Source organism: Scleropages formosus, chromosome 18, assembly GCF_900964775.1.
Source record: "Scleropages formosus chromosome 18, fSclFor1.1, whole genome shotgun sequence".
Classification (NCBI taxonomy): Eukaryota; Metazoa; Chordata; class Actinopteri; order Osteoglossiformes; family Osteoglossidae; genus Scleropages; species Scleropages formosus.
This window is the reverse complement of record NC_041823.1, coordinates 24,582,214-24,601,814: the sequence shown is the minus strand read 5'-3', so window position 1 is coordinate 24,601,814 and position 19,601 is coordinate 24,582,214. Positions and strand designations below refer to the sequence as shown.

Sequence of the window (19,601 nt, the reverse complement as noted above, 5' to 3'; positions counted from 1 at the left end):
GCTAATAGTCATGCTGTATTGTTCATATTCTCTGGTGCATGTTATTGGACATCAGCAGAAACTTGTCAGATATTGGGAGTAACCAAGAACACCGCCAGCAGTACTCAGTGGGCTTATATTCAAATATTGCAGGGGACATAAGGCTTGAGAAGGCTTTAAGACAGGGAGAAATATCGAAATGCCACCCCTTTGTTACTGCTATATTTAACATTAGCTGTTGAAAAAGAAAACATATTCTAGAATGAGCACATTTTTCAGAAAATCATGTAGGATGCAACAGTAGAAAAATTACTATTATTGTAGTTTTTTGCCTGAGCTAGAGCCAGTGGTGAATGTTTGTGTTCAGGTGAATATTTATGTGTTTGTTTATAGATTCTGGTTAGCCTCCAGTCATGAGCATGACACAAACAATTCACTTCAAAATGTAGGGTGGAAGAGGGATTGCAGATCCAGCTTCACTCTTCAGACATCGTGGATCAAGGCTGTTTAGTTTTATCATTTAATGGTAACAGATTCTGCCATTCATGTAAGAATTTATTTATTTATTTCTATAAATACTGTAGTAATGGGGGTGCGGTGGCACAGTGGGTTGGACCACAGTCCTGCTCTTCGGTGGGTCTGGGGTTCGAGTCCCGCTTGGGGTGCCTTGCGACGGACTGGCGTCCCGTCCTGGGTGTGTCCCCTCCCCCTCCGGCCTTACGCCCTGTGTTGCCGGGTAGGCTCCGGTTCCCCGTGACCCCGTATGGGACAAGCGGTTCTGAAAATGTGTGTGTGTGTGTGTACTGTAGTAATTAAATATATAGCTAACTATCTGTCTATTTGTTTTATGTCTTTGTTCAGCTCTCTGTATCACTATGTGACAAGAGGGCTCTACAAAAATAAACTGAACTGAATTGAAATACCAGCTTCTGATAAGGATGAGGGGGTATCAGAAAGTAACAACTTTAGCCAAACAAAAGTTTAATACAAAGATAGTTCAGGGTCTGGAGTCACTGAACAGGTATATTTTTCAAGAAAATATATTTTCTGCAACATCATATGTATTATCTACAGTACATGACACACATAAGTTACATGAAGAGAGTAACATGTTCCCATAAGCCACAGGTGTTGTTTTCTTGGTAAACATCCCATTAATGTAAAATTCATGTAAACTTCAATATTATAACACTTGACTAACCTATTTTTTAGAAGGAATGATGGATGTGGATGTGAATGTGAATAGATGTGTTTTCTATTAATAAAACTATTCTGTCTGTTTTAGACTGTTCAACCCAGCAAAATACATATGAAACTAATTTATCAAATTATATTCCACTGGATTTTTCAATCAAAAATGCTTGAAATTGATTGTACAGAGAAGAGAAGGATTTAATCACATTTTCCTAAGCTTGTGAGAAGGTCCTTATGCAGTTTGGAATGAGATAGCAGCATGTCTTCAAGATATATTTTAGCTATAGTTGAGCATATTCATGTCAGTTTTGCATTCTTTTTTAAAAGTAAATTATTTATCAATAAAGTTTGGTATCAGCTTTAACCAAATTTATCTTGTACCCTTTCACAAAAAACTGGACTGTTTTTATCATTTAATGGTAACAGGTATAGATATTCCCAATATCCCCAATAGGCAAACTCCTATAGAAATGACAACTTCACTTTGATTTCAGCATAACATTTACATTTATTTATTTACCAGATGCTTTTCTCCAAAGCATTTTCCAATGAACTCTATGTAGTGTTATCAGCCCACACACCTTATTCACCAAGGTGACTTACACTGCTAGATACACTACACTGGGTCACTCATCCATACATCAGTGGAACAAACTTTATCACTCACACACTATGGGTGAATCTGAACAGCATGTCTTTGGACTGTGGGAGAAAACCAGAGCACCCAGAGGAAACTCACGCAGACATGGGGAGAACATGCAAACTCCACACAGAGCGAGCAGGGATGGAACCCACATTCCCTCGCACCACCCAGGGGCTGTTTGACAGCGGCACTACTCGCTGTGTACACTGTGCTGCCAACAACAACAGCTATTTTCTGTCACTCTTATTGAGAGTGTCAGAAATCCTTGTGTAGGTATTAATCATTGTGCAGGTATTAATCATTTTCATTAACTGTTTGTCTTCGCCAGGTTGCAGTAGTCCAGAGCTTACCCCTGAGTCACTGGGTGCTAGGCCCAAAGGCGCACAACCTGGAGAGGGCACCAATTGATTTCATACAAAGCAATAGTTTCATGTAAAATATTAATCTTGGTCAATCTGACCTGTATAATCTTTATTTTTGATCTGTTTAAGGGACAAAGATGATGGTGCAAATGAAAAACAGTATGATATTAACATTAGCAAAAACACACAGCATTCTCTGGTTTGAGCGAGTTGTTCTTGATCCTTGCCAGATAATTTCACCTTCTGACCAGTCTCACACACACACACACACACACACTTTCCAAACCGCTTGTCCCATACAGGGTCGCGGGGAACTGGAGCCTACCCGGTAACACAGGGCGTAAGGGGACACACCCAAGACGGGACACCAGTCCATCGCAAGGCACCCCAAGCAGGACTCGAACCCAAGACCCACTGGAGAGCAGGACCCGGTCCAACCCACCGCCCACTGCACCACCGCGTCCTCCTCTAACCAGTCATCCAGCCATAAATTCATCAGGTACATAGATGAAGCAAACAAGTTAGATTAATACCTGCTGCTAAATGCAAGCATAATGAAAAAAAAAATTGAAAACAATCAGGGCTTCACGTTGGTGTACTGTGAAAGGCAAGTTCCTTACAGCGCCTGGGTTACGTGATTGGACATAAGTTCATCACTGTTCAGTTTAGAGTTTGCATGTTCTCCCTGTGTACACGTGGCTTTCATTTGGGCGCTCCAGTTTCCCTATGCTCCAGATACCCTGTGCTTCTGGAGTAGGCTCTGGGCCCTGCTGGTTATCCATTATGAGTGTGTGAAATATTTACTTTGCTTCTTTTCTTTTATTTACTATATTTAAAAAATTATTAAGATTCTTGACTTAGAATTTTCCTTCATCTCTGTATAAGTGAAACACATTCTTTTTAAAGCACTGAAACAAAACATTACATTTGTTTCCATAGATCATAAAATCTACAACTATCTCTGTCATTACTGTAAACTAAGAATGAGCAATATATGCAGCACGTATTTTTTCCTGCAACTCAAACATTTAGTTGTAATCACCATAAAGCAAAATAACTATCCTTATACCTTGTGTTATGAATTTCTAACTTACAAATTTCCAAAGAAATAAACTTTTATTTGTTTTGGCGGGGGGGCGTGGTGGTGCAGCGGGCTTGCTCAGGTCCTGCTCCCTGGCAGGTCTGGGGTTCGAGTCCTGCTTGGGGTGCCTTGCAATGGACTGGTGTCCCATCCTGGGTGTGTCCCCTCCCTACCAGCCTTGCACCCTCTGTTTCCTGGTTTAGGCTCTGGAAGTCACGACCCTGTTTGGGACAAGCAGTTTCAGTGGTGTGTTTGTGTGTTTTAGTAGTACTTTCTTCACCAATTTATTTTTTTAAAATGGAAACTCCAGCTGCAGAGCAGAGGGAGCAGTAAGGGCATCCGAAACTTTTACAGAAGGTTCCCGAGGAATAAATGCTAGCGCATGTCTATATTACATGTTCTGATTGCAAACTGACAGTGACCAGATGCTGAAATACAAACGTGGACAGTTTATGATGAAAGGATTTAATTTGTTCTCCCCATATAACCCCCACTGCACTGCATCTCACTCTCCTGTCCCTGTTCCACTGCTTCATCCTCCTGTGGTGCTTAATGTGCAAGAGTAATATGGCACTGTTTCAGTGCAGACTACAAAACACTGAACAGGAAGCTGTAGAAAGTATTTTTCCTTTTCAGTCCTTTTAAAGAAGATAAGATTAATGTTACTTCACATTAATGAAACACTGGAAGATAAACTAATGTCTTGTCCATCATTCTATCCTGTCTCACGCTTCTTGTTTCCAGGTTACAGGAACAATAAGATTCTGATTATCTGTTTATGAAAATAGAATAAATAAATATAGCTCGCAACTAATTTTAAGTCATTTCAGCTTTATGTAATGTTTTTTAGAGAAAATAACCCGTGAATAAATTAAGAGATTAAGCTGTATCATTAAGTTTTTATAGGTTGTCACATAGTAGTTGGATGTTCAAGCTAATTCCATTGAGATTTCAGGTCCCAACTGTGCTAGAAAGTTGAAGTGCAAGTGTACTTGAGGAAATAAATACTTGTCATGTTGTGAGGTTTGTCTCCACAGAAGCCTAACTGTACGGCCAACAGTATAGCATTTATGAAAAAATCCACACACACCTAACCTAAAGAAAAACAGTTGATATGTGTGAACACTATTCTCTGTATGTAGGAGAACCAAGTACCAACCAAGAGATGGAGCACAAACAGCACAGCCAAGGGAAAAACTGAATTATCCAATAAAAGAGCCAGACGTGGCACTGGAATGTCAGATGGTGCAAAACCAAGGAATGTATTGTAGGATTTCACTTCTAGTCCTGGGAAAGTGCTTTGCTGGCCTTGGTTAGAATTTGGTTTTTGTCTGGGAGATTTCCTTGAGACCTTTTGTGTTGTTCTCCCCTCTATAATAAAGAGTTCTGGACATCACACACAACATCTACAAATTAAAGCATATTAAACTGAGGACTTTGCATGTGCAGTAGCTCCCAAAAGGAAAATTCACCAAAAAGCAAACGAGAACTAAAGATAGGGCAAAAGAGCTGATGTATCAGGTATTTGTAAACTCATCACAAACACAAGGTCCAAAAGGGGTCAAGCTAATAATAGTGCTGAAACTTCGGAAGATGGACTGGGCTTTTCACCACGACACCACACAAACAAGTTAGAACTCTGTCGAACCTGAATGCTGCTGCTGAGTGGGAGTATCACGAGTGCACCACAGCCTTGACAGCTGATGGCTGTGGCCTGCTGTTTAATGTGGGAGGTTTGGATGCTCTTTTTGTGGCCTGGCTGCCTCCATGCCCATCCTCCTCTTTCCAACCTGAGGTCAAGGAGTTTCTTTCTCCACAGGACGAGCTGGGGCTTCAGCGTGTAACTGTACCCGTGTCCTCCAAAGGCAGATGGAGGAAAAGAGAAAAAGGCCAGCAACAGCCCCCAGAAAACCGCAGTATGATTAATGCAAATTCCTTTGAGGTTGTTTCGACGACAGGCAGTGTTTGCTCGCATTTGATGTACTGCTATTTTTTGTTGTGTAAGCTGATATGGATGTGAGGATCAGCTAGACGCGCAGAATACAAAATGGAAACCGCCAAAATGTTGTCCATTTTCAGTCCCTGTCACTAAACCATGAGAGAAACCCGAGAAATTTGACATGCACATTGTACTCAAAATATCACGTTGCATACATGGGTAAAACTCTTGTCACTTTGGATGAAAACATCACTAAGCAACAAACCATCACTAAGCAACAAATGTGCCCCTATGGCAGTCATGATGACCTCTGTGTAATAAGACAATAACACTGAGAAAGAAACATAAGTCATGTGAAAATCATCCAGAAAATGATAATAAGGTTGAAAAAACTAGGGTCCCACAACCCGAGTGTAGGTATACGCATGCAAGACTGGAAGACTCTAATCATAACCCTTTCTAAGCAAGCAGTGCTTTAGTGACATGAACATGCTGGGATCGGTTTGTCTGCCAGCTGTTGACTGTGCTTGTGTTGTTATACTATATGCCAGCATATGGGAACTCTCATTTTACAAGGAAAAAACATAAATAACAAATATATAAATACCTCAAAACATTGAAATACAGAACAGATGGGGGAGGGGGTGATTGTTGACACTCCAAAGCCAAGAGCCTTGTAGTGAAATTACTCACAGATGCACAGCAGGGACTGCAATCCATGGGACCAGGGCTCACAGAACAGCAGGGATGACCGTTTTCAGGTGTACTTGGTCACAACACCTTTAACTCCCAATTCCTCAGGAACTCCTGAACCCAACAAACATGCTCTTCACAACACAGCCTCTGGATTTCATTGGGAACTGAAAACACATAAGACAGAGAAGAGTTTCCCAAGAAACATTATTGTTCCCCTTGTGACTAACGTTCAGTGTCTAATTTCAGAAACTTTTACAGACTCACTTGACTTTAGAAACAATAATATCCCCCCTCAGATTAGATACAAGAATTTAGGCATCAAATTAAGATCAGAGAAGCTGATTCTGTGAAAAGTCACTTGCTGTTTCTGTGGTGACCTCTAAACATTATAAAATACTCTCCTTTATAGAAACCACATGCTTGCAATACAGACTATTATAAGCTGCAAGGTGATAAACAGGGGCTTCAGATATAGAGATGTTTCAAATGGTACTTAGCACACCAGTGTAAGAATACAAGACTTACTCACTTATCTGCTCATCAGGATTACATTTACATTTATATGTATTCATTTAGTAGATGCTTTTCTCCAAAGCGACGTACAACTCACAGAAAATACGTGTTCATTACATTAGCAGAAAAGAGACATAGATGCAGACGTGTGATTCCTAAGTACAGTTAGTTTGTGTCTTCTTTGTTTGTATCAATTTTTCTTGCTGTTTGCCTGTGTTAAAGCGCTCTGTGTCACTGCGTGAGAAGAGCGCTCTATGAAAAATAAAAATAATAATAATAATAACAGTTTCTTTCACCTTATGCACCAATGTTCATCACACGAGTAGCTGCATAAACGACAGAATTACAAGTTGCATCAATAAAACCTGCTTTGCAGTGGAGGGTTTTACAAGAAAAGACTTTTTCTGGCACTCAGCACACACCTTTCATATTTATATCCTAAACAGCCATACTGACAGCAAAGAGAACATTTCACATGATCCTGGTACACAACTCTGTGTAACTCTTTGATACCTGAAAACTGTAATAAAAACAGAAGTGGTTATAACAACTTGTAGATCACATGGCTTTGCGGTCATCTGAGATTTCGTTTAAAAAAAAAAAGCTGTCAAAGGCTCAGTTGACAACCTCACGTAATCAAATTTGGGTTTCCGTGAAACACTTGCATTTGTAATTTGCACACGGACTTGTAATGAAATTGTCAACCAAAGGTCCTCAGGCAAATTAATGCGCTTCGCACAACCACGGCATTTTAGTCCAATTACCGTAAAGGCTACTTTTTTCCATGTGAGAGGATTTCACGGAGATGTTATAAATGCATAGACAGTCTGTGGAACCTGATGCCATGCTGTGTCCTCATGTGATTTTAAATTATTAGTGCCACATCACTTGATCTTAATAAATCCTTCATGGAGATGAATTTCTGTTACTCTGTACAAGAAGAACCTGACCCAGCAAGCACCAAACAGGGCATGTGAGGGGACATGTGGAGTCTCTAAGCCTTTGTTAGAGTTTGGGTCTCGAGGCATTTCATATTTGCTCTCCCCACTCCTTGTATTACCATTTACTTCTCAAATCCACCAAATTAATTTCAACGTCCATAGTATACACGAAGCAAGGGCTTATGGGAAAAAGTTTACAATATATCACTGTTATACATGCTATATATATGTGCAAAAAAACACAACAACTTTACAAATGAAGCCTTCAAAATTGCTAATAACTGCACCCCTGGTGTGTTTGTCTGTCCACCAGCTGTAGTTCTTGTGACTTGATGTTCTTGGGGAAGCTCAAGCTGTCACTTTGGCAATACAAGGAAATCCATGGCTCTTTGCCACACAGAAAGGGTTTGAAAAGACATGGAGCAGCACTCCCGCAGATTATGATCTTCATCGTTTGTTTACCATTCATTGTGTCCAGTGTAAACCAAGCAGTGAGTAAGGGACATTTCACTGTAGCTGCTATACACAAAGTGAAATTCCCAGAGCAGCTGCTTTCATAAACCCCAATATGGAAGTACAGGAGGCCACGTCGCACTCTTCGGCATGACCAGGGGCAAGCAGCATTTATTAGAGACAATAATTCTGCCAGTAAATGGCAACTTGGGCTAAAGGCTGTGATGTATAATAGAAGCCAGGGAACTTTGGAACACGTCTAACTCCCAGGAGAGACACTGTGGCACTACAGCTGTGCAAATGACGACAGCCTGATGTGCTACAGAAAACATCCAGCCGTACAAATAAATCATGCACTGAACATTTACAATAGAAGTCATGCTCACTGTGGACATTGGCATGTAAATTGGACAGCCCATCATGAACTTTCTAATTAAAAAACTTAATCTGAAAATTATGCAACTTTAAACACTGCTTTAGCTTGTATTAACATCACTGTCAGTCACCTTGGACAGAGACATCAGCTATGATGAATGAATGAATGAATGAATGAATTAATGAATGAAATTATGTTTTAGTAGCAAAGACATCAACAGTTCCTGGTTTGTTATGTGTTCTAATGTTTGCAGTCCGGTCTCAGACAAGATCGTCACCGAATCCCAAATTCTCATTTTAGATGATAGACTACCCCCCAGTGGTCACTGAGAAAGTGACTTCTTGAAATCCTGAAAAAGATACTGGCAAACTTTTCATTACATAAGAGGGGCAGGGGTGCAGTGGCACAACAGGTTCAGCCAGTACCTGCTATGTAGCAGGTCTGGGGTTTGAGCCCCACTTGGGGTGCCCTCCAGTGGGCTGGTGTCCCTTCCAAGGTGTGTTCCCCCCCAGCCTTGCTCCCAGTGTTAGTGGGTAGGTGCTCGCCCCACTTGGGACAAGTGGCTGTAGATGTTGCAGGAGGGGAAAAAAAAAAAAAGGGAAGGCACAATGTCTGTCCAGCTGGTCTTAACAAGCATGGAGCAGTGCTAACATCAGCTAAGGATGTTGGAAGGAATACTTTAGTGAACTTCTGAACCCACCATGCTTTTCACTCAGGCTAGTTCTGAGCCAAGAAAATTTCTCAGCAGTGAGAGAACTGTGAAACTGGATGTGTTTCATACTGAAATCTGTGGATTTTGTTGTGGTTTCTACAACAGACAAGGTTCATTAATATTGCATGGAAAGCTGGGAAGATACCAGAGGACTGGCAAAAGGGTGGTGATGCCCATCTCAAAAAGGTGGTAGCAGGGGATATGACCTAACTATTGAGGAATCACATTTAAGCAGCCCCTCTCATAAAATCCTTTGGTACTTGGTCTTATAATCAATTGTCAAAGTCAAGATTCAGAATGGGAATTTCTGCATAACTATTATGTACCAGGGTAACTTCTTTATGTCATTCATTCCTTTTACCTAAAAAGGTAGATTGTGTACGCATTTTTGTCATTATTTCAGATTCAAAGTATGTGCCAACCAACTTACAGAGGTGTTTACTCAAATATTCAACCTCATTACAACAAGCTGCAGTTCCAACATGCCTCGAATCCTCCACCATCATACCAGTGCCCAAGAGACTAACTGTGAAGTACCTGAATGACTATTGCCCAGTGGCCTTAACACCCGTAGTCATAAAGTGCTTTGGAAAACTCATGCTTTCACACATCAGAACCATCAAACCACCTGATCTGGATATGCACCAGTTGGCCTAATGGGCAAACCATTCCACAGGGGATGCCATCACAGCAGCTCTCCATACCACTCTGACACACTTGGAAGAACCAAATAGTTATGTGAGGATGCTATTTGTGGACTTCAGCTCCACATTTAACACTCTCCTCCCTCACAAACTGATCAACAAACTGTACAACCCGGACATTAGTTCTTCTCTGTGCTTATGGGTCATTGACTTCCTCACAGACCAGCCAAAGCAAGTCAGAATTGGTAACCACACCTCCTCCACTCTCATTTTAAACACAGGAACCCCACAGGGCTGTGTGCTGAGCCCCATGCTCTTCACACTCTTCGACTGCAAGCCCCTCCACACCTCCAAGTCCATAATTAAATTCGCGGACGACACCACGATAGTTAGGCTGATTTCAGACAATGAGGAGATGGCCTCCATCTGGCTGAGTGGTGTAAGGACAACAACCTGGTCCTTAAAACCTCTAAGACAAAGATGGTTCTGGACTTCAGAAGAACAAAGGAGATAGACAACCTCCTCCATATGGATGGAGAAGCAGTGGAAAGCGTAGAAAGCCTAAAGCTCCTTGGAGTCTAGTGTCACAGCAGCTAACATGAACCTGCTAGACCTCACATCTGGTCAAAAAAGCCAACATAGACTCTTTTTACTCAGGATGCTGAAACAGGCCCAGCTCCCACAGAAACTTCTGCTAAACTTTTATAGGATGGCCATTGAGAGCATCCTAACTGCACCATTGCGTGCTATGCTGGCTGTACAGTTGCCAAGAGAAAGGTTCTGCGTTGCATGGTGAAGGAGGCCCAGTGCAATGTCGGGATGGAGCTCCCCAACTTGGACACTACGTATGTTAGTCCACTGAGGAAGAAGGCTGGCAGTATTATCAAGGACAGGGGCAGACAAAACCTCCTTAGGACAAGTAACAAAGTTTTTATTCTTCTGATTATCTGTAGTTTATGAATGCTTCTCAATTGTAAAATATCAAATTTGTTATATGAGACAGCAATAAGGAAGGTATTAAATACAACATTACATGAGACAGCAATAAGGTATTATAAGCATTGTATTATAAATTTACAGCAGTTTTACAGAATAAAATTTGATCAAAAAAAGCATAATTAAAAGAACATAATTTTGTATCTTTAAAAAATAAAAAAGCAATATTAAAAACATCAAGTGTTATCTAAATTTAATTTGCTACCACCTGATGCTGTGTCCACCATTCAGAAATTCCTCCAAGGTCTTCCTCTCATTGACATAGTCCAGACATTAAGTTCTTCAATCATTGTTGATGATCCTTTATGTCACCTTTGACTCGTTTTCTTGGAGGTGATCTCCAATGGTGGCTGAAGTAGTAGTAGAACTGATGCCTCTATCTAGCACCCTTTTTTTTATATATACATATATATATATCACATATATATATATATATACATACACACACACACACACACACACACACACACACACACACACACACACGATTTTCCCTTCAGAAAAAACAGGAACTTAACGGAATGAAGGTGTTTTCCTACTTTATACTTCAACAGTGAGGATTGTTGGGCTTTTGTCATTTTTTTAATGTAATTAAAAAGGTTTTTTCTTCACTTTACACTTCAAAGAAGCCCCCCCCAAGGCTGCTGAAGACTTCAAAGTTTTAAGCTAATTCTTAAGTGTTCCTTCTGCTGCTGTTGTTCTGAGAGCTGCCACACAAAACTTCAGTATATTGTATACAATGACAACAAAGTATCATCTTCGAGTGTAGGTACTGGATTCCACCATGGATGTTGTCTCTTCGGTATTCGTGGAGTACCAGCATTGAAAGGTATGGTCAAGGTATTTAATGGATGTGAAAAATATCCAAAGAGGGTTTCATTCCTGCTGTGTGAAGACAAGACACCCTTGGAAGATTTCTCTTCCTCAGGATTGGCATGTACCAGGTACACCCCACTTGCCATAATCCCTGGGTCAGACCCAGGCCTGGAATACTTTGGGACACTCAGTTATTTGGAGACCACTGCTACAGGAAAGACTGTGCCCCGCTGCCATACAACCCTCATCAGGATATGTGCTGAAAACATTAATTAATCAAAACTAGCATCACAACAGAAATTATGCCCATTTACCCAGCACTTTAATAATTTTATTAAATTTACAAATTTTAAACATCTTATACAAAACAAAATACAAAAACCAAGAAAAAAGCCACATAGATAACCACATAAAAGTAAAACAAGTTAAAAAAAATCCATTGGGGCACAAAAAAAAAAAAACAGATTGTACTACAGGGTCATAAAAATAAATGACAATAGGCTACATGCAATGATTTTGTGCTCTGGGTAAAATTAACAGTTTCTGGCCAATTCTGCACGTACTTTAAAAAAAAAAGAAAAAAAAAAAGTATCTGTTACAACACGACCAGTCAACACCACTATACAAGAGAGGTGGACCACTTCTGCAAACCTGCTGATGTTCCACATTTTAAATCACTCAAGGGCAGAGGACAGTCACATGTTCAACACGATATGAATGGTGAGATTCTGGCAACAGTACAACAAGGGAATGGAAATGAGATGGGATGCACTTAACCGATGCAGCACTGCCCACATCTCCAACCAAGGAGTCATTCAGTAAGGGAGTCAACACGCACAGCTCTGAAGTCATCTTATGGATCGTCAGTGCGTCTAATAGTCCTACAGGTCCGGGGGGGTGGGGGGGGACAGCAAGACAGAACTGTCAACTGGAGAGTGTTCAAAATTAAATGGCATCTCCTGTGAATGCGGAAATAGCAACTACAAAAAAAAAAAAAAAAAATTTGGTATCTAGCAGAGTTAATCATATCTCAAGTTACAATCAACACTGACAAGTAGTAGTATTGTTTTAGCAACACATCACATTAAAAATTAATATACAAGCACCCTGAAAGCAAAATGTTAATTTCTGGATCTTCACAGTTCTTAGCAGTTTGGAGGTACATTTAGCAGATGCTTTTCTCCAAAAAGACTTCCGATGAACACTATGTAGTGTTATCAGCTCACATACCTTATGCACCAAGGTGACTTACACTGCTAGATACACTACTTACAACAGGTCACTCAGCCATGCATCAGTGAAATATACTCTCTGTGCCACTCACACACTATGGGGGACCTGAACAGCCTGTCTTTGCACTGTGGGAGGAAAACCACACAGACAGAGAGAACATGCAAACTCCGCACAGACTGAGGGGGGAATCGAACCTATGTCCTCTCGCACCACCCAGGCACCATGAGACAGCAGCAGTACTCAGTGTACCACCATGCCACCCAATGCAAGGTAAATGCAATATTAAATGACATGAACAGCACAACTGTGTATAATATTATACTTACAGCTCTTGGCTTTTTATTCATCTTCAGGTCAATTCTAAAACAAAAAAATGGGAAATTATGAGGTTTACAGTGGAGCAGAAAGCCAGCTGCTTGCCACAGAGCCCACAAGCAATAACAGTCTATGAGACAGCCACTGAACCTGTGGTACACTCAATGGAAGCATAAGCACTTGCCCCCTACCCTTGTTTTCACTTTCTGCTGCAATGGTGAAATCATGGGTAGTGGAAAAAGCAGAGCCCCCATAATCTGCTAATGAAACCATGCCTTAGACACAAAGAGTAATCAAATGCGAAACAACTGAGCAGAAGGGGGGGAGGGGGAGAAAAAAAAAAAAAAAGGCTTTTTTTCTTAAACACTGGCATGCTGTTAAGTCCTTGACCCAGTTATTTAACTAGAATTGTTACAGTAAAGTACATATTTATACAATAATGCAAAATGTAAAATTTCTTTACATAACAGCTTTCATTATCAGGCAACAATAAACAATATGATGGTGACATAATACCATGTGCCAGGGGTGTCCAACCTTTATCCTTCAGGGGCCACAATCATTATTATAAACTGGTCTGAGGGCCACACATGTAAAAATCAGCAACATAGTGACAAATCTTAAAATGTCTACACTGAAGTTACTACTTATCTTTATTTTGATGTATTGTACATTTCTAGCTATTTTTGTGTCATCTGCATAGACTTTACAGAATTTAAGGAAAGAACAATAGATATTTTTATAATTGTTCTTGTTCGCCATATTGCGTAAAACGGCAGGCCACTGCAGCCCTCAGGTTGGACACCCCTGAATTTAGTTAAATTGCCATCTCAGAAATAAAAGCTTTTGCAGCATGGCAGGATACCCTGCAAATGGCAATTCTCCCTCTCTCCAATGTTTAAGAAAACGGGCACGACTGAATGTGCAGGGGCACAGAGCAATGGAAAACACAGGGCTGCACTGCACTACTCTACAGAAGATGAGAAGCAGATGGAAAGGATGAGGAAGTGAGGGGGAAACGGTAGTAGTACAGAATTAAAACTTCAAAAACTTACTCAAAGTCATAGTCAAACATGCCAGATGGGCTGATAGCAGCGTTAAGGGGAGGAAGAAATCAGCAGATATATTAATAAAACAAAGCAATGCTAAGGCTATAGAATGACGGCACAGTGTTTCTCGACTCTCCTCTCAACATCTAAAGGGGAACGAAGGAATAAATGACAAGTGGAGTCTCAATTACAGAAGCCATTTTGGGTAAATTCAAAGATCTGTGCTTAATCGGTGCTTAAACAAGGAAAATATCAATGATTCCATCATGGCACAGGAGAGATTGCATTAAAAAAAATATTTAAAAATCAATAAGATGTGTGACAACCAGGCACACATGAAGCATTAGTTAACTTGATATGATTTAAGTGAAAACTAAGGTAATTTTGTAATTTTCTGGTTTTTGCCATGATCTTTTAAAAGAAACCAAGTCTTCTTCCTTTACAAAATGAAAAGAAAACAATGCCATCAGTTTAAGGTGCAATAAATTTGCCCAAAACAGCTACTGAAAAACATTTCTATAGTGTGACAAAACTATGAATGCATAAGATGGCAAAAGCGATGACAAGCTGGAGACCAATGGAAGATATTAGGATGGGAGAGAAAACATTTCAGTACAGTAGTTCTCAAACAGCACACAACTAATTTCTCAACCATGTAAAGATGTTCTTACACTGAACCTATACAAATAAACACTGAGAACCATAATTTCCCAAATCAAATACTGAAATCAAGATAACCTCACATACAAGACAGAAAATAAACAGGTGCATTAGATATAACACACTGGTGGGTTATGGAACTGCTGCCAATTATACTGAGTATTGTGACATCTTCTAGTGTATCAGTAACTTGGAGAAAGGGACCAAACACTCTTCCTACCCTTCTCACCTGAAATTCTGAAAGTGGAGTGAAACAAAAGTTCTAGAAGGCAAAGGTGTGGGGTTGGTATGGTGACAGAGAAGGGTACCTGTGTCTGTTTTTGTTTTTCCGTTTTTTATGGCTGCCATGGTGGCTCCCTGATGAGGAAGAAGCTGCCTTCTGTGGTTTGACACCCTGGAGAGCTCCATCCACATCCTCTGTGTCCTCCTGGCTTGGCTCATTCTCCTGGTTCTGAAAGTCCGGCGAGTTGTCGCTCTCTGTCCCACTCCCGGGCTCTCCTGTGGAGAGAGAGGGAAGAAAAGTACAATGCAGCATCAAGCCTCCCAATTGCATGTTTCCTAACTCGCAGAAGGAAAAAGCAAAGCAGAGCTCACTCATTGTGAGAACTTGTTTCATTTTTCTAGTAGAGCAGTGGAAAAGCAGCATTTCATTCAAAAAAAAAAAAAAAAAAAAAAAAGGAAAGTAGACACTGACTTGGCTGAAACTCACGTTTTTCAATGACTTGGTCTTGTATTCCTCCAAGGGCACTGACAGCCTGCAATAACAGCATTACTCTCAAACCAACATGTATGAGAAATAAACCCAAGAATTACAGAAAAATAATCTTTAACACAAATTCAAAACTGAAATTGCAAACTAGTTGAAGGCTGTAGAAATCAAATTTATTAACTGCATGGAATTTCCCCCCGTTGCACAATACAAGGAATTTCACATGGCAGATGCTCCCTCAGACACATTTGAACTACAGAACATCACTGTAACGTACAAAGCAAGATCAAAACCCCTAAACATGTGGACCCCTTGCAGCCTGATGATCAGGTCCATACCACTGTGGATAATGCAATCTACATGCCTCTCAGGGGCAATCTGAACCTGGAAAAAGCCAGCACTATGGTGAAGGTTGTTTTTAACCTCTCCAGTACCATTCTGCTATTCCAGTGGAGGGACAAATTCAACAAAACAACTCCAGATGCACCTATGGTGTCTTGGATTTAGGACTACCTAACAGGAAGGTTAAAGTTTTTCAGGCTTTAGGACTATGTATCTGACATGGTGGCAAGTAACACAACTGCGTCCCAGGGAGCAGCAGCATCTCCATTCCTGTTCACATCTATCCATCCAACTTCCAATATAAACCTGGCCTGTGCAACTTGCAAAAGTTTTTTGATGACTCTGCAGTTGTGAGGCATGTAGAGAAAGACTGAAGATATGTAGTATAAGCATCTAACTGATGACTCTTTCTTTAAGATGAACCATCTTCAGCTCAACATTTACAAGACAAAGGAATTGATAACTGATTTTTGTCATGTTGAAGAGCCATTGTATGCATGTTGTTACCACTAAGGAAACAGACAAGGAAGCTGTTCATTCCTACAAATACCTGGGGCTCCATATCAACAACAAACTGGACTGGTTATACAGACACTTATAAGAAAGGACAGAGCATGCTGTAGTGTCTTGGGCTTTTTAACATGTGTAGTAAAACTTCACATGTTGTACTAGATCAGTCAACATCATCTTATGTTGTATGCTGGAGGCAACATCTCTGCTGGTAAAACACACAGACTACACAAACTTGAAAAAACAGCAGGTTCAATCATGGGTCTGCCCCCCAGTTTAGTGAAAGCAGTGGATGAGGAGGTGGTTAGAGTCCACTGCAAACAGTATCTCACACCTCCTCCATGAAGTGATCACCATAAGATCCTTCAGTCAGACTGAATAATCACAGTGGATAAAGAGGCGATTTTGGGGTCCTGCTTACCAACAGCCATCTGCCTTCATCATGCCAGTCAAAGGCCTGTTAGCACCTCTATTATGACCTTGTATTTGATCATCTTATCTAATGATAGTATCATTTACAAATTTTAATTTATTTATATTTATTCACTTAGCAGACACTTTTCTCCAAAGCAGCTTACAATAGATACTATGCAGTGTTACAAACAATTGTTTGGCATAACCGCACCCTGTGCTAATGCATCATGCGTTAAGCAGCTGCATCCATCTTATCCTATCCTAGGAGTGGTACAGAAAAATGTGGCAACAAATTGAGGAAAGTTCAGTGGGTAAAACCATAAAGAGTCTAATTACTTGTAGTGATGTGTATGAGAATATCAAAATAATACAGCGGTGGAAATTGCTGAACAGCAACTGCAGCTGGAAGGAATTAGTTCATAGCTGAATGCCAACAGTGGAATCACGATGTGGATTCAAGTCAGGTATGGAATTTAATGTGCACTTCACTGGCTGGTAAGTAAGGGAAAATGCTATTTTTGTGCCTTGAGCCCTGGTATCCCTGTGTCACATCCCAGAAAGGGAGGCTTGGAAGACAAGATGGCTGGGGTGGGAAGGGTCTCTAGTTTTGCTATGAAAACAGTCATTTTTGTTAAAGAGAAGAGAGAAAGCAAAGGAGCAGCACAACTCACAGCCACAGAGGTGACAGAGGACTTGCTGAAGAGGCGCTCCGCTTCCTTGAACTTCCTGTTCCTACGGTCATTCTTGCTGTTGGAATTCCTTTAAAATAAAATAAATATCGATGTTAAGGTGGAACACAAGGGCACGCTGTAGGTGTTATTCTGCTGTGTGTGTGTGAGAGAGAGAGAGAGAGAGAGAGAGAGAGAGAGAGAGAGAGCGCTCACTTTTGGTTGGTCAGGTAGCGGTCCCATCCGCGGATGATGTTGCCGTACATCTGCGTGTCCTCCAGGTAGCTGCCTTCGAATGCATAGATTTGCCTCTCCAAGTTAGCCAACGTTTCCTGTCAGCAATACACGTTCCCCCCCCCCACGCAGTCAAAAACATGCCAGAATGTTCATAAAAACCACTTTACAATTGAATATCAGCTCCGCCAGATACAGACTATGACTCGAGCAGCCCTAGTTAGGCTTAAGCACTGACTCACTCACTGCGGGAAGCGATTCGTACTCCTTCCTTATTATTAAACTACCAATTCTTATTTTAACATTTACGTACATTTTACATGCTCTAACTTCATGTCATTAACCGATCACATACATATTAAAACTAGAACGCAGAAGATGGACATCAAGACAATAATCAATGGGCTGAGAAGTAGGCCGCCATCAGCCGAGCCTTGACTTCGCCGTTCTTTCCTAGAGCGGACAAGCCGGCAAAGCGGCCTCTTCATCGGCCCTGTTTGTGGCGCGAACAGCCCAACACCCATTCTCGTCCACTCACAACGCAGGCTACGCTGAACGAAGAAAAAAACGCGCTTGCTTACGCTGCTGGCGTAACTCCGAGCGCTAGAAGCTTCCATGAAATAAAAACACCGACATACAGAAGCGTTATTAAATCTTTACCGCAAGTTCTTGCTTCCTCTTCACCAGCTCTGTCAGCTCCCGACGCGTATCGGGGATTTGAGGTGGAGTGGCTTTCGTATGCATCGCCATCTTGGATTTTAAATAAATAAATAAAAAAAATGTTTTCAAAAGAAAAAAAGAGGAGGAGCCACTCGAAAAGGGTCCTGCCGTGAAACCTCTTGCGGTATCTAGCTTCTAAACGCCAGGGGGCGATATGTGGTACGTGCTACAGAATATATGCGCCTATACGGCCGAGGAGCATTGCGTCATGTGATTGTTGAAACAATTAAACATTTTTCGAATCGAATTTTGAATCAGACAAGCGGAGTACGAAGTTGATTTTCATACATTAACACCCGGATGAAAACAGACGACTGGCAATAGTCTTGAAAAGTAAATCAAGAGCGTTTATTCTTTAAGTTGTTTTAACCAGAGAGCTAAAGAACTTCAGCGCTCACAGTGGGGAAAATTGCAGATGACAGTTATTGAAAAAGAAAAAAAACACGTTGGCAATAGGGGAAATATCTGGGCCAACCCATTATAATTTACAGGGCTACTCATGTCAACTTTGATCATTTTAGTAAACTTCATTCATTTATTTAGCAGACGTTTTTTCCCAACTAACTCTCAGCCCACAGACACACGCTCATTCGCCAAGGTGACTTACACCTCTGGGTTACTCATCCATACATCACTGTAACACACTCTCTCTGTTACTCACACACCATGGGGGAACCTGAACAGCATGTCTTCGGACTGTGGGAGGAAACCCATGCAGATACGGGAAGAAGATGCAAACTCCACACAGACTGAGTGGAGATCGAACCCACGTCCACACCCCCAGGAGGGGACGCCAGCCCGCCGCAAGACGCCCCGAGCGGGACCGGAGGGCAGGACGAGGTCCAGCCCACTGCGCCACCGCGCCTGTTTACTCATCTTACATTTAGTTTCTTTAGTAACTTTTCAAAATAATCTTTATTTGTGAGCTTGAGAAATTTATCGTGCAATTCGAATTTTCTCCACAGGATGGCAATGCATCCATATGTCATATATTTGTCATGTCATGGTCATGGTCAATTCGGAAAATTCCCGTGGTGAGGGGGTGGAATTGCCATTATTTCTTATGGAAAAATAATTGATTGCAAAACATAACTTTAAATTCATTAACCTAAAATAAATAAAATAAAATAAATAAAAGTTATTTTATACATGGAAATTATAACACTTATGTAATATTTGTAACAAAAATGAATATTTCTCTCTTATTGTTTATTATAGTTTACATTTACATTTATTCATTTAGCAGACGCTTTTCTCCAGAATGATGTATATCTCATAGAAAATACAATGTGTGCAATTACATTAGCAGAAAGAGAGAATTTTTGTAATTTAGTTTGTTATATACTATACATTAACATTTTCAATTACCGCTTGATGCAATGCAGGGCCCCAGAGGTCCAGA

At 40.8% G+C, this 19,601-nt stretch overlaps 1 protein-coding gene across 2 annotated transcripts; it reads right to left on the bottom strand.

The window, feature by feature from the left end:
• Nucleotides 1-11,835: 11,835 nt before the first annotated feature.
• On the bottom strand, nt 11,836-18,326 carry meaf6 (MYST/Esa1-associated factor 6). 2 transcript variants are annotated; one of them, XM_018726866.2, is made up of 8 exons: nt 18,140-18,326; nt 17,462-17,577; nt 17,249-17,336; nt 15,312-15,357; nt 14,911-15,100; nt 13,949-13,978; nt 12,905-12,938; nt 11,836-12,226 (listed from the first exon to the last, which is right to left on the bottom strand). In XM_018726866.2, the coding sequence occupies exons 1-8, from the start codon at nt 18,227-18,229 to the stop codon at nt 12,218-12,220; spliced, it is 603 nt and encodes a 200-aa protein (XP_018582382.1). In that variant the 5' UTR covers nt 18,230-18,326; the 3' UTR covers nt 11,836-12,217. The 2 variants fall into 2 exon arrangements, with proteins under 2 accessions (XP_018582382.1, XP_018582383.1); XM_018726867.2 differs by lacking the exon at nt 13,949-13,978.
• Between the last annotated feature and the right edge of the window lie 1,275 nt (nt 18,327-19,601).